At 32.9% G+C, this 14,850-nt stretch overlaps 1 protein-coding gene across 2 annotated transcripts in view; it reads right to left on the bottom strand.

Moving 5' to 3' along the window:
- Positions 1 to 7,906: 7,906 nt before the first annotated feature.
- LOC130892771 (uncharacterized) overlaps positions 7,907 to 14,850 on the bottom strand; it is a 90,990-nt gene continuing 84,046 nt past the window's right edge. For both annotated transcript variants that reach the window (XM_057798376.1, XM_057798377.1), the window contains exon 18: positions 7,907 to 14,494. In XM_057798376.1, coding sequence (XP_057654359.1) covers positions 14,321 to 14,494 — 174 coding nt within the window. In that variant the 3' untranslated portion in view covers positions 7,907 to 14,320. The remainder of the gene's footprint in view (positions 14,495 to 14,850) is intronic.

The raw sequence follows: 14,850 nt of genomic DNA, 5'->3' as shown, positions 1-14,850 counted from the left end.
TTGTTACATCAATTCTTCGGCCACCAGTTCTGTTCCATCCTCATACTGTACCACAGCAGTAGTTTAATCTGTATTCTCTCTGAAGTCGACTCGACCTATTCTTCGTCGTATATCTTCATTTGGAATATATTGTTTTGGACATCTACTTAAGTAGTCTATTTCCACAGCCTCTATTATTTTCTCCTGTCTATCCGTCTGACCAAAGCAATGAATCAGAATTTGTGTAGCTTTTTTCCCTTTTTCGTTTTTCCAATATGACGTTTCTTGGAATAATTATTTACATCGGACATACATCTCACTATTTATAAAGTAGATTAAAATCTCATCAATACAATAAAAAATGAAACCTCATTAACTAACCTTAAAATATTAGAAAAACATACATTTAATCCTTGGAATGTAGTGTAAGAAAAAGGAGTTTTTAGAAAAGGTAAGAAAGATAGAAAATACTATTTCAGCGAAATATATGATTCAATTTAATAAATTCATGAATTGATTCAATTAAATAACTATAAGTCAGAAATGACTATATGATAGTGGTAGAAAAAGACTTTGTTTCATTCGTGTAGAGAGTTCCTTTCCAAATTTTCTTATTTTAATGATATGAGTATTTGATTTTTCATCAAATTAATTAAAGAAATTATATCAACACTATTTGCATGATACATTGTTAGTACAGATTTGAAATATGTAAATATGGGGCAAAAAAATAATTATTCTGCTTTGAAAATGTAATTTTTCTATAGTTTATCACCTAATGAAAAGTGTTTTAAACAAACCTTAAACATTCTAAGATACGAATCACTCAAATTACGCCTTTTGAGAAACTTAACCTATAAGCTTCGACTCTTCTTCCCTTTAATTCGATGTGTTGAAATAGCTGAAATTCGATAGAATCGCTCACTATCTCAAAATGGCGGATGATGCTCACTATCTCACAATGTTTGTCCATCAAGACAAAATGGCGGATGATTTTGATAGTTTCGTTTCCATATATTAAAATTTTTAGCAGTTCAGGATAGAAAACTTTGTGTGGTAAAAGCAAATTTTATTTTCGATATTTTTTTAGTATGTGATCCATTGATTCATATATTTTTATAAATATCAAGAAATTGGCAGTTCTCAAGAAATGAATATTATTACTAATACATATTTATAGCTGCCTTCTTATATACATTGTTATACATAATTTCTAAAAATGCTGTACTGGAGTTATATTATAAACCAATTCAAAAGGAAATTTTCTAGAAATGAATTTGCTTATAGTAATAAAAATGTTTTTTTTTGTTTACCTGATGTAAACTTGCCTACTCCGCCTACGAAATCGATACACGGTGAAATTATTGTCCTTAGGTAAAGCGAGAAAGCTATACAATGTACAGTTTGAACGATACACAAATTTTTATCCCTTCTATGATAATGTTAACATATCCCCAGGCTTCTCCTATGAGTGGATTCATTCATATCCTTCCAATAATATACTTTTGTAAACTTGTTATTTTTTCGCGAAATTCCATTAGCTCAAATAACATCTACAAATATTACTCAGCTCTTTTAAACCTTCAGTCATTTTCTCCACAGAAAAATGTTTAAGAATTCTGATCGTTTCTAATTCTCAGAGATACGATTCATTTGAAATACTTGAATTTGAAATGCAGAATACCTTTTGTTTTATTTGAATTAGTTTTTGATGATTTATACCAAATGGTTAATACGAAAAATGTGCAACCAATACCTTATTTTTGATCCCAGCACGAAATATTGATAGAGCCAGCTGGGTCAATGAAATCAACTGGATGTAAATCTACAACGAGGTCCTTCCTATCTAAGGAGTTCTTATCACAGTTGCATAATGAATATCTAAAAAATCCATAAATGAAGTAACAAGACAACTGGGATTAGAAGTCACCTCACTTCAAGTCCTCAAGAAGAAATAAACCTGGGGTGTGTGTTGGGGCAGGTATCCATGAGGCAGGTCTCGCGGGTCCGTACTTTTTGAGGGTCACGTGAAGGACCAAAGTTATCTGAAAATACTCGAAGATTTACGTGGGCAAATGGACAACGATCCAACATCCGTCATTTCATGGAGGATGGAGATTCGTTGCACTACGCGCTATGTGTGCGGGGGTAACTTAATGTTCATTTTGGAGAATGGATAGAGCCACGCACCCTTCCGCCCTCTGAACTGCAATTGAAACTCTTCGCGGACAGCTTGACATGCTCCGCCGGACCGTTGAGAATCGTTCCCGTAAATGCATTGATCAAGATTGGCACTTACAGAGATCCTTTTTCGAATCCTTTTTGTAATTTCTTTTAATAAATTCATCTTGACGCTGCTTTTTTTTCTTTATTGTTTCCAGCGGTACGTGTCACATTGCCAATTCGTCTTAGTAGCTGAATATTATGAATTAATAATTATCGAATCATCTGCGAATTCATTGAACAAATAGAATGCAAGTATAATATTAAAAAGAAACAATATTACTTTGCAGCTTATTCTATTTAACTATCAAAACTTCTAAAATATTTGTAGAGATTTGAAAAAGCACCGACTAATCATTAAATCGATCTAATTAAGTGTCGAGTTTCCTAATTATCTATTACAAATAGATTGGATTGGAGATTCACCGCTCAGTTGGTTTAAATTGGACATTTAATACTGCGTTTCCTAGAAATTTAGATGACTACGATAAAAAAAAACTATTGTTTGTTGAGGTGATTTACCTTAGAAACGAATGCTGATAATTTTTTGCATTCAAAAATTATATTATAATAAGGAATATATTAATCAATACGCTAGCTCAAATGTTGATATCAGAATAAAAGGAGGAATAATTCCTGAAGTTATTCTGAAATGCCCGAAATTTACCTGTCAAGAATTTTTGAGAATCATCCCATGATTATGACTATTAGGTTTTCATTAACAAAATTATGATTTTGATTAGTTTTCTGCGAGGTAGAAAATTCGATGGAAATATCTAATTATATTTTGATTAGATTCGCCAGGATTTATAAATTTATTTTGTATCCTTTGCATGAAAGATCTAGTGGGCGAGCTACGTAAGCGCTCCGTCCTAAACTTACAAAACCAAGATGCAACCATCAACACATCTGAACATATTAAAGACGATTTTAAAATAGCAAATTGAATTAAAAAGTAAAAAATAAATTATAGTTCAAAAAAATTTCTAGCCATAAACAAGCTAAAAAGTGAAAAATAATTTTTGTCATTAGAATAAAATTACTGATTAGGAAATCAAGGTCACTATTATAGAAGCGTGGTTTTTAAACTAATTCCGAGTTTCGGAATGAAACTTCTAAAAAAATTATGATGAGTGACATCGAATCCTTAATTTTAATATCAAAATTTTGAACGAGTTTTGTGAATGGAGACATGGAGAATAGAGAAAACGAAAGACCTACTTAGTAAGTAATTTTCGGCAACTGAAAAATAATTCTGACGACCCAAAATAGCAATCGAGCCGAGATCTAGTGATTGCACCTCAGAAACTTTACCAACTAAGCTGTCTTATAGATACGTACCCCAATTATAATTCAAATATCTATATAAGAGAAAAAGAAGAAAAAACGAATAATGGAAAGAAGAGTCCCACTTACAGAACAGCTTTCAATAATCGAAAAAATCATTCGGACAGGCTTTTTACTGGGAATCAGACTCAGAATTATTGATTTCAAAATAAAAATGTCATATAAAGTACCGCCCGCTTTTATGATAGTAACAGTAATATTTTTTTAAGCTATAATTTATTATATTATTCGTTAGTACATAATATTCACGTAGTACGCCAATGTTAGAGCGGATATTACCGTTAGCCATATGCAACAGCCATCTTGAACGCTAAACTTCTGTTTAGCTTCTTCACTTTTAATTAAATGATAGAAACTCGATATTGAATACCAACATCAAATTAATCAGTTTTGTGTTAGATTTGTCAACTTACTATCTACGTGCACAAAACGCTCCGTTGAAATTTTTCTTTATTTCATTACTATTTACAGATTTAGGTGTGATAACAACTCGTATGTTATATTTATATGGCAATCGTTAATTCATAAATCACTGGTTTGATTCGCAACATGATAATTAATTGCATTTTTATCTTTAGGTATATGAAAGTTGTAAATTAAAATAACTAAATAAAGTGAGAATCTCTTGTGAACGAAAATTCGCAATCTATACTGGTAGCAATAAATTACAAAATGATATCTCTTTATATGTTATATTTGGATTATAATTCTGTTTATTTAGGATTGAGTAGAGCAATTTCAGCGTTTATTAAACTTCGTTTATTATTACGGAGATTATCATTTTGAGTATGTAGTATTAATATCAAAGTATAATTCTAGTAAATAGTATTAATATTTTATGAGCAGAGATATTTTAAACTATTCAACAAAACTAGTGGTTTGGATAATATAGTAATAGAAAAATTCAAGGTTAATATTGATTTAAAAGATTCATGTTTATTTGGACAACAGGAAACCCCAGAGTTGACAAAGGGGGCAAGCCTGGGCCAGTTCTGGGAAGCCTGCTTCGGCGTACCTGAATTGGCCCATGCGTGGGCCAAGCTACTTACCTCAGCTTCGGCCATACCAATGATTACCCAAGCTTGAGCCAAGGCCGGGTATCCCAGCCTTGGCCATTTATTGTCAACCCAGGCTCGGGCCAAGGTTGGTTGACCCAGCCTTGGCCATACCAATGATTACCCAAGCTTGGACCAAGATTGGGTCAATCCTGGTTAACCCAGCCTTAGTCATTCATTGGGGACCCAAGCTTCGACTGTTCGGTCACATACGGTGTGGTTCGAGTATATTATTATGGGTCTGATCAATCCGATCTCCAGTTTATTCAGTGTATGTGTTTCTTATAACAATTTTATTATTTATTACTACTAAATTACTACTGTATCTTCAAGTTCAAAGTGAACGTGCATTGAATAGAGAAAAAAACTAACTCAATTGTGAACGGGCAAAGCTTAAATAATTTAATTGTGAGCATCAGCTCTGTGAGTGAGGTTAACGATAGTGGTACAGACTTGTGTAATCTACAAGCGTTTAATAATCATAATTTAAGTGGTTGAGTTAGTGAATATTTTTATGTAACTAATTAACTGATATTATTATGATTTTAATTATAGTAAGAGTAAGATTAAATATAAAAATTTATGTTTGCTTATTTTTGAAATCAAAAACATTATATTGAATAAAAAATAAATAAAGAAATGAAATAAAGAAAAAGTTATTTAATAAGTCTTTGTATTTAACCTTTGCCCGGTCCTGGCAGTTGAGCTTGGCTCAGTTCTGGCAGTTAAGGTTGCCCCAGCCCTGGCATTTAAGCATGGCCCAGTCTTGGCGACCAAGCTTAGCCCATCGTTATCACTCCAGAGTTTTACCAAGATTGGGCCAAGCCTGGCTTACAAGCTTAGCCCAGAGCTCTGCATAGTTGGGCCAAGCCTGGGCCAAGCTTGTGCCCTTGGAACTTTCCTCTATGGGAAGTTCTTTTCGCCATAAATTAGTTTTGGTAAACTCATAATAATTGTGCCTAATAAGGCAATTGGTCTGAATAAAAGTCCATAAATATAGTAAAATGCTAGCAGTAGCGTAGCGTAGACTAATAATATAGACGTGGTCAAAATCGCATCAGCGGGGCCCCTTTTCTTTCGTTCCTAAGAGCTACTTAATAAATTTATCTTACCAAACATGCTTTGATACGAAATGCCTACTCATGATAGTGAAATAATATTGTTTAATATTGAAATTAATAAAAATATTCAAAAGCATTTAAATTAGAAAAAGATTTCATTTTATGGCTTGAGTTATTTTTTGACAAAAGTAATGTTCTTTGGCTTTTTCCTTTACTGAAGTACTCTAATAAGGATTTTAATCAATTTCTACTGGTAAATCTGCTTCGATAGAGACCAGATAGTCGGTTCTACTTCATATTGTTTCTTAAGTAGTTTTAGATAATTTTTAACTTAGAAAAACTGCTTTCTGTGCAAGCTGTGTGGAAGTTTGGTAGATTAGACGCTAAAAGTTGTAGTTCTTTGTAAAGCTCATAAGATTCCATCTCTCGAAGTAATATCATTACAGTGTTTCAAAAGCTCGATATTTGGCAAACATTTCAAATTATTTATTACGTACAAGAATTCAAAATAGTTGAGTGCAGTAAATTTTGTGTTGTGTTGAATCACGGCGTCAACCATTGTAATGAAAAAATTAATTCACAAACATTTTTTTTATGAAACCTTTAGAAGTCATTGGAATCTCATAACTACTATGTTCTACGAATTTGTAGGCGTTTGCAGTACATTCATTAAAACCTGTTTCCCGAAATTTGTAGATAAAGTTATAAAAATTGCGCAAAGCAGTGTTGACAGTCTATAACGAGTGTGGCCAATATTTTTTAGGTTTTTATTTCATTTCAAATATAAACGAATATTTTGAGTTTGATAGCATTGCAATTAAAGAGTCCTCGTGAGGCCTTTTTAAGGTCGTGGATGAGGTTCCACTTCACCCACTCCTAGCTATGTATTATCATTTTTGTGAGGTGAGGAAGTTAGTTTCATCTCTGGAATAGCCCTGATATAGGAGTGTTTTTCCTCTGCAGGGATTGGGTAGGGGTGGTTTTTAGAAGTGGTTTCTTCTGATATATGGACGTCTGTCTCATTCAAAAATGTCGGTTTCTAATGTTCACTTTGATATTAAATAATCGTACAAAAAGAAAACCATAATACCAGAAGTGTAGTAATGTAATGGTACAAAGTGGTTTCTTTTGATGTCTGGATACCATTATATTACTACACTCCTGGTATTAAGGTTTTTTGTACGATTATTTAATATCAAAGTGAACATTAGAAACCGACAATTTTTGTATGAGACAGATAATATCCGTATCCTCTGTTGCCATTGGTCCATGGTCACGACTCTTTGCGTTCGAGTGCTAGCAGATCTACTGAGATGGTTTCCGCATTGCTAATACTGCTGGTTGTGATACTGAACGATATGCACTGCATACTCTAAGAAGGGGGGCTCTGCGTTGTACCCTGGCTATTCTTTTACGCTGGACCTCTTTCTGCGTAGTCTCTTCCCATACCTCAGTGCCGTATAGAAATAATGAATTTGTGACTGACATCATCAGTCTCTTCTTAATGACAGTCGGACACCTAGCTTAGAGATTGTTGATACTTCGTCTGCTTCTTTTCTCACATGTTTTCTAAAACTCATTTTCGAATCTAATGTGACTATGTGAATTATGGATTCTTTCGTCTCGACGGAGAGAGCTCTTCGATTTTCATTGCTTGGATATTGTCAAACTTTGTCTTATGATTCCTGGTCTATGTTTTTATCTGCCAAGAAAGTGCATTTTCTTTACTATCTCAAAATATATAGCGTCAATCTCGCAGTATATTTTTACTATACCTACAGCAGCTCATTTGATCCAGATTTAGAGCAATAGATCTGATTGAAAATATCTAAAAACTATTTAGGATTCTACACAGAAATTAATTAGGAACAAGACACTAAACCATGTGTTGCTTGTTGTTATATAAAATGATCTCTATTCGAATGAACACAAATAAATAAGAGTTGAATGAATGTCGAAGCGCGCATTCACACAATCGTGCTACTTTGTGAGGAGTTTATATGCTTACTTTTCAAAATGAAACCTTTAATTTTCTAAACACGATACACATTAAAGAGCAAACTGAAGTTAGCCGAGTAGTGTAGTCACAAGTTTCGTGTTTGAACTTGGTCTTAATTCAATTCTTTTAACTCAAACCCAATGATCGGAGGACACGGCCATGTTTTGGTCAACCCTGATTAACTTTGTGGGAAGTGGATGCTACTGAATAACGGGTGTATGTGGAAATAATACAAAGTTCAATCTTGTTAACAAATATAATTATACATATGACAACAAATATCGTCCACCTACGACAATCTCTGTCCGGTTATTTAAAATAATTATTGTAGAATTTACAAGTGTTATGTTAAACAATTAATGGGCACACAAAGAACAACAATCAAAATATTTGTGTTAACAATCACAGTTACTATAAAATTTATGTAATATAATGCAATATTAATTCAACATAATTTTTTTTTTAAACATTAAACAATTAATGCTATATTATTGTCGACAAAATAAAGAAATTATTTTGTAACCATATATAACTCCGATTTTACTGAAGAATTTTCTGGGTGCGTAACATTCATTATAATACTACAAGCTACAATGACAAAAATAGAATATTTAATATTTTAGAATATCGCTGTTAAAATGTCAGTTTGGTATTCATTTTTATAACATTAAAAATGGGAAAATATATATATTGTCATATTTAATTTCAATTTATTTCAAATGCCATTGATTTTCTCTAATATTGCATTTTAAAAAATTAGCCGAGGTCTTAGATTTAATCACAGTTTCAGAAATAGCTAGCATACAAGTTTCACAATGTACACATACTGTCCAAGTAAGAACATGAATTTTTCTTAAGTAACTTACCATTTTCGATAAGTCATATTACCTTAATATAACCATTTACATAACGTAAAATGACAACATACCAATGATTTGTTCAAATCTCAATTCATCTAAAGAGTGTCTAGTTAGTAATAAGTCTAAATTGTGACTTGATATGAGGAGTTTGAAAGTTTTGTAGCTACCTCACAGAAAAAGTGTTTTCCTCGATCTCTAGTGCGAGATTCTAGCAGTTATCCGGTTTCTCTACATAAGTTACCGCCCGTGGAGATCCATCGGCAACTGACTAAGGTTTACGGAGAAGAGTGCATGTCCGTTCAGTATCTATGTCCGATTTTTGCTAATGGTCTCACGAAAGTTCATGATAAAGGAACTGGTTTCGGATGCGATTATTCAGAAGATCAACATCCGCTCTGCGCTCTATATATATATATATATATCTTTCTTTCCCCTCGTCGAAATAATCTTGAAGGTGTGTGTTAACTTCGGTATGACTACATTAACCACCCATAATAACTGTATATATGGATTTATAAAGACAAGAGAAAAAGACAACGCGAAAAGTTGGTACACTGGCTGACCGTAGCTACACTGCCAGCTTCTGCCACTTTTCAGCGATGTGGGTAATACGTGGCTATAAATCAAATGAGGAGATTGAGAAAAAGAAAAAAAAAAAGCAATGATATTTTGAAAATTATGAAGGTACTATTCTTTCATTCATAGAAACCATTTTGAAATAAGTTTGACCTCGTTCCATTCTAAAGGAAAAGCTATCTTAGCAAACATTGATTTTGTGTATGGTTTAGTTGCTGCTGATGGTAAATATCATTACGATTTTTCACAATAAGGAAGAAAACTATGAAAAATACAAGCTAGAAAGAACAAAAGTCAAAAAAATGTAATTGAGGAAAAAGAGCAAAATACACGGAAAGACTTTGGACAGAAACTTTTAACAGCATACAGAAATATGAAAAGCTTTTCTTTGGCATGATGACGAAACAACAATAAAAAAACATAATGCTGAAAAGAAAGAAGAGAATAAAGGTATAGTAATCACAAAGGAACATTAGGGAAATTATAAAGATACGAAATGCTATAAGTAAAAATAAAAAGGGTAAGGTACTAGGGCATGATAAGGTAACGAATGAGATGTTACGGAAAAGGCAATAAAGTACACATATATTAAATAATATGATAAAAACCGAGATAACATACAAAGGCTGGTACATAGTAATCATTTATTCATAAGACCCATTACCTTATCGAGCAACGCAGCGAAAAAATTTACTAGAATCATGGGAATAAGATTGAGAAGAAAATTGGAAGAGATTTTCTCCTAATAGAGAGACATAAGAGGCCGGCCATCTTAAGAATGAGTCAAACATGAACGAAAACAATACGAGAAAATTGTACCTGACTTCATTAATCTATAAAAAGACGATAGAAATAATAGAGGAGATCTTTTAGCGATCTAACAGCGAAGAAAAAATCTAATCAAAATAACTAGAAGGTTACATAGTAACAACAAAAATTACGTCACAATAACAAGTTTGCATAGGAAGTCCATATGAGATGAGGGCATAAAAGTTATAATGAAGGACACTGATAATAACAAAAATATGCCAAATTGATGATATATCATATTTGCACAGGACGAAGGAACAGAAACATACATAGAACCTAGCCAAGGATCATAAGCACGGGAACAAAGGCTCAAGGAATTGTCATTTTCAGAGGAAGTGAGAAGCTTTATAAGAGCACTGTATAAATATTCGAATTATCACTACTAAACATACACATAATAGTTTTTTTAGCAAAATCTTTTAACTGAATATATATCATAATCAATGGCTTTTCATTTTTCCACCCATACAAGTACTTCATAACTTTTTGTTTTGAAAATTTCTTACAATTTTCTATTGTATTTTTCATAGTATATGCGAAACTAAATGTAATTATTTAAGGGTTGATTATGTGTTAAATCTTCTCAGTTTCAAATTCGTGCTAATTCTCAAGATTGATGAAAATTTCTTCAACTGAAACGATATGCAGTCATTGATATTTTTTGAGAATATCTCACGTAATTTTTCTGATACAATACTCAAAAATATTCCAAATAAATATAAAATTTGATTATTGAAAAATCGATAGACAAATTTTAGTGAGGATTTTCAGAATTTGAGGACCTGAATGTTTGCAAACTTTGTCAACAATGAATACTATGGCGACTGTCATTTAGGGCAGATAAATTTTTTAGACAACATATCTTCTTCTTCTTCATCGTACGTTAGGACTTAATCATGTGTTTGCATCAATGGTTGCCTAGCTGCAGCTGGGATGATGAAGACCAGCTTTTATACCAACTTGTAGGTGGTCGTCCTGGTGGTCGGGATATATTCGGTTTTTCTGTCCACGTGGTCTCTCCATTCCCTTCGCCGATTTATCGCCCATCTCACTACATCCTGGATATCACATATCTCCTTAAGTTATTGTGTTCTCTGCTCTGGCCTCTATCGCGTATGTCATTACTGGTCTCACACAGGTCTTGTATATTCTGACTTTGCTCCTGGTAGTCATATATTTATTCACAATAAACTGTTTGGTACTGTCAAACTTTGTGTATGTTGCCGGCCAAAATTTTAGTTTTGTACGACAATGCCCTTAACATTTAAATAGGTTTCTCGTAATATTCGAGGATAAATCAAGTATAAACGAGCTTAAAGTATTTGCGAGTATGAAAGGGCATTTGTAGTCTTGTTAGCTATGGAAGTGTCCAATCAATGATCAGAAGTAGTTGCAAAGGGTGATGAACAAAAACCCGCGCGAGTTCGCATTCCTCGATTGCTTCCTACTCATTTCTAAAAAAGTATTGAGTGAGAAAAGAAAAGCGGAAAAAACTCGAAATGTCTGTGTGGAAAGTGTTGACTACGATTTTTTAGGATTGGAGAGGGGCCCTATTGATATAGGACGTTAAGTCATCAACGCAATTTACTAGTGACGTCTCTTGAATCTATTCGGGTTTCGGTATTGACGATAAAGAGATTATTCAATCCGCAACGACGCCAAGAATCAAACAGTACCTCAAGCTCAGTAGAAACTGATGGAAATTGACTGGAAAATATTTGATCATCCAGCTTACACTCTAGAGTTATCGTCATGTGTTTGGAGCACTTAGAGAAGAACTCGGAGGTAAGCGAATCAGACAAACTATCACCCAGTTCTATTCTACGAGAGCGGAATGAAAAAATTCCCACAAAGAAAAATTAATTATACAAGCGGGAAATTATATTGAAACGTAATGTACAAAATTGTAGCTGTTTTTTGTGACATAAATTTTGTAAAGGGTCGTTTTCATTTGATTGACCAAGGTAGTTTCTATCTTGCATCTGTAGAAGAAATCTGTTAAGAAATAAAAACAGGTCAGTAACACGACAACGAGGAGCTATGGGTGCGTGTTACTGAGTGTCCTTAGATAGCGCATATGATATAGAAATTTCACAGTATGTCCGTCCGATATCAGTTTCACATTGTTTCTGTTTTTATACCAATCGTCTCAGATATCTCCTGGAACTAAATACGCACCAACAAGATTCAAATGTTAAAGCGAAATTTGGTATAAAGAATTCCACATAAAATTAAACAAAGAGTTTTCCCAATTTTAGTTGTGCATTTTTATTTCCAGAAAATTCGCAGTTTTTATAACAAACAAATTTTTCAATGAACTTGGTAATGATATAATGTATCTCACGATGTTGTTATACCAACAAATCCATTCGGGATATATAAACATCCAAATTGCTTATATAGTGTGAAGTAACTCGGTAATATTTTGACTTTTTTGCTACAGTTAGCTACAGGTGGTGCACCCGATTTAATCAAGACACAAAAGATTTATAACTCATCTTACTGCACGTTTTGGTCGACCACTCTTGAATTTTCATTATATTATTTGTCAAAAATCTCGAGCTGAAGTTTCATAGATATTATTGTATATGATTCCAATTACATTGCTCTTCATTAACTCAAAAAAAGTCACTTCGATAAGATATGGTAAGAGAATATTTTTTTGCAAAAAAAACAAGTTTAAATTTAACAGACGTACGACTCATGAAACATAAAATTTGTGGGTGGTACTAAGAAGAGTTTCATAAAATGGTCCTCAAAATCCTCCAACCAAAAATTGTTGGATTAGTTTGCCAGATAAATTTATTTGCCTAAAAGTGGCATTTGCAATGTTTTCATCAATCGGATCGTTCTTCATGTTTGTTCCGTTTCCGTGGGTCGAGACATGAAATGTATAACGAAACAGAAAAACGAAAAATTTATCAGCTAAAACATCAGTCTAGGCGTTCATTTGTTAAAAATGTTATAACAAAAAACCATCAACAGCTAAACGTAATGTTGTCTATGGTTAAGTTTCATTGAAAATTTGACGTTCTAATGACCGGTAGATGTGGTTGTTTCCAGTTAGTATTAGCTCATCGTACTGATATTATCATCAACAATGAAAGGACTGGAAAAGAACAAGAAATTGCACGTGAAGAGCGCCGCGTTAGTATAACTCCTCAATCACAAGAGCAAAACGCAGCAGTCTGCGGAACGGTTCGGTTGGCAATGGGAAATCGTCGAGCAAATCCCATAGATCAACAAATAGATAATTAGATAGAAATTTTGCAGCACTGATTAATGCGTTCGTATTGGTATAATAGACATTATTTGCGAATATTGATGCACATTGAAATTTGCCGGGAAAACGACAGGATTATGTAGGGGCAGACGTTTTCGAAGAATGAGGATTTAATCCGACATTCAAGATATTTATTTGCATGTGCCTTACTTAAGCGTAATTCAAGGTTGGCTCCTTAGTATCCAACTAAAAGTGTGCAACGGAACGCGTTTGGTGGTATGTAATTGATGAACAATGTGATTTACGCAACGATACTCAAAGGAAAATTCGGAGGTGAGGAAGTTCTAATTGCGAGGATTCCGATGATTTCCCATCCGTCTTGCATTCACCACGGCCATTAACAAATCACAAGGCAAATCTTTGAAATTCGTGGTCTGAATCTAACAAAACCGTGGTCAATTACATGTGGCCGAAGACCATCTGCGTTATTTGTTTTTGCGTTTGCTAATACACAATTGAATACACATTGAATAGAAAAGAATCATTAAAATACAAAATCTACTCATTTATTGGTTCTAAGGTGGAACAAAGTTAGTTAATTATTCAAATGAATATAATTTGTAAAATGTTGCACGTAGCAGATACAATGTTGTTACCCCAACAAATTTAGGGCGCAAATTTTAAAAATGTATCAAGGATCCCAGAGTATCTAACCTCCTTAGGTTTTCTCTACTATTGGATAGCTACAACATCGTGAGATTAGAAAATTTATGAAATTCTGAAATGTAATTTGACACTATCTAATTACACGAATTCGATTTATACAATTCGTAGAAGTTGTAAATTGAGTGTTTAGAAGTTCTAAGTAGTTGTATTCTAACCCCTGTACTAATCACTCAGTTTAAAATTATGAATGTTGAAAAAATATAAACTAACGCGATATTTTACAGTCAATTTAAAAAATTTATATCGGTATATTTATTTTTCGTTAGAAAATTTACCTAGCAAATGTTTGAACGATCATATGGTATTGATATAGGTAATAGTTGTTTTGATGAACCTCTGTTTATAACACAACATACCGTTCATTATTTAGATATAAAATATTTATCAGGTAATGATATTCTTAATATACATTATGATTTTCATGAAATGATTGTCTTCTGCACTAAATATCTCGTTAGTCTTTAGTTGCTGTAATCGAAAGATTCCATTTCTGAAAATCGAGAGTCTTGTTTTTGCAGTCTTTGAGTACATTCCTTTAAATATGAATCCTGAACTCTGTACATACCAGAATTTGCTTGAAACATTAATGTTTCTAATATTCGTTCATTTTTGATAGCTTTTGAAGGCAGAACTACCTAAAAAGTATATATATTTTCTTTATTATCATTACATACTCAACAGCAAAAAAAATCGGACACATCACATTTTTCTTATTAATAATTTTCAGCAATGTGTTTGGATTTTTGGGTATTCTAGCTGAATGTAGGGTCTAAGACCATTAAATTAATCCCTTCATGATTAATAAACAATTAGATAAAACTCATATTTGATGTATTTGTCTTGAAATTGATTTACCTGTCGGACCTATTCTAAACTGTTAAGTAGTTTTTTAAACATTAATTTATTAACCAAGCCTTTTCTGTGATTAATAGACATGTTTTTATATTTTGGTCCAGAATAATGGTTCTTTCAAATGTTGACATGCCTTGAC

The sequence above is a fragment of the Diorhabda carinulata genome, chromosome 4 (genome assembly GCF_026250575.1).
Source record: "Diorhabda carinulata isolate Delta chromosome 4, icDioCari1.1, whole genome shotgun sequence".
Classification (NCBI taxonomy): domain Eukaryota; kingdom Metazoa; phylum Arthropoda; class Insecta; order Coleoptera; family Chrysomelidae; genus Diorhabda; species Diorhabda carinulata.
This window is presented reverse-complemented; position numbering and strand designations above follow the sequence as displayed.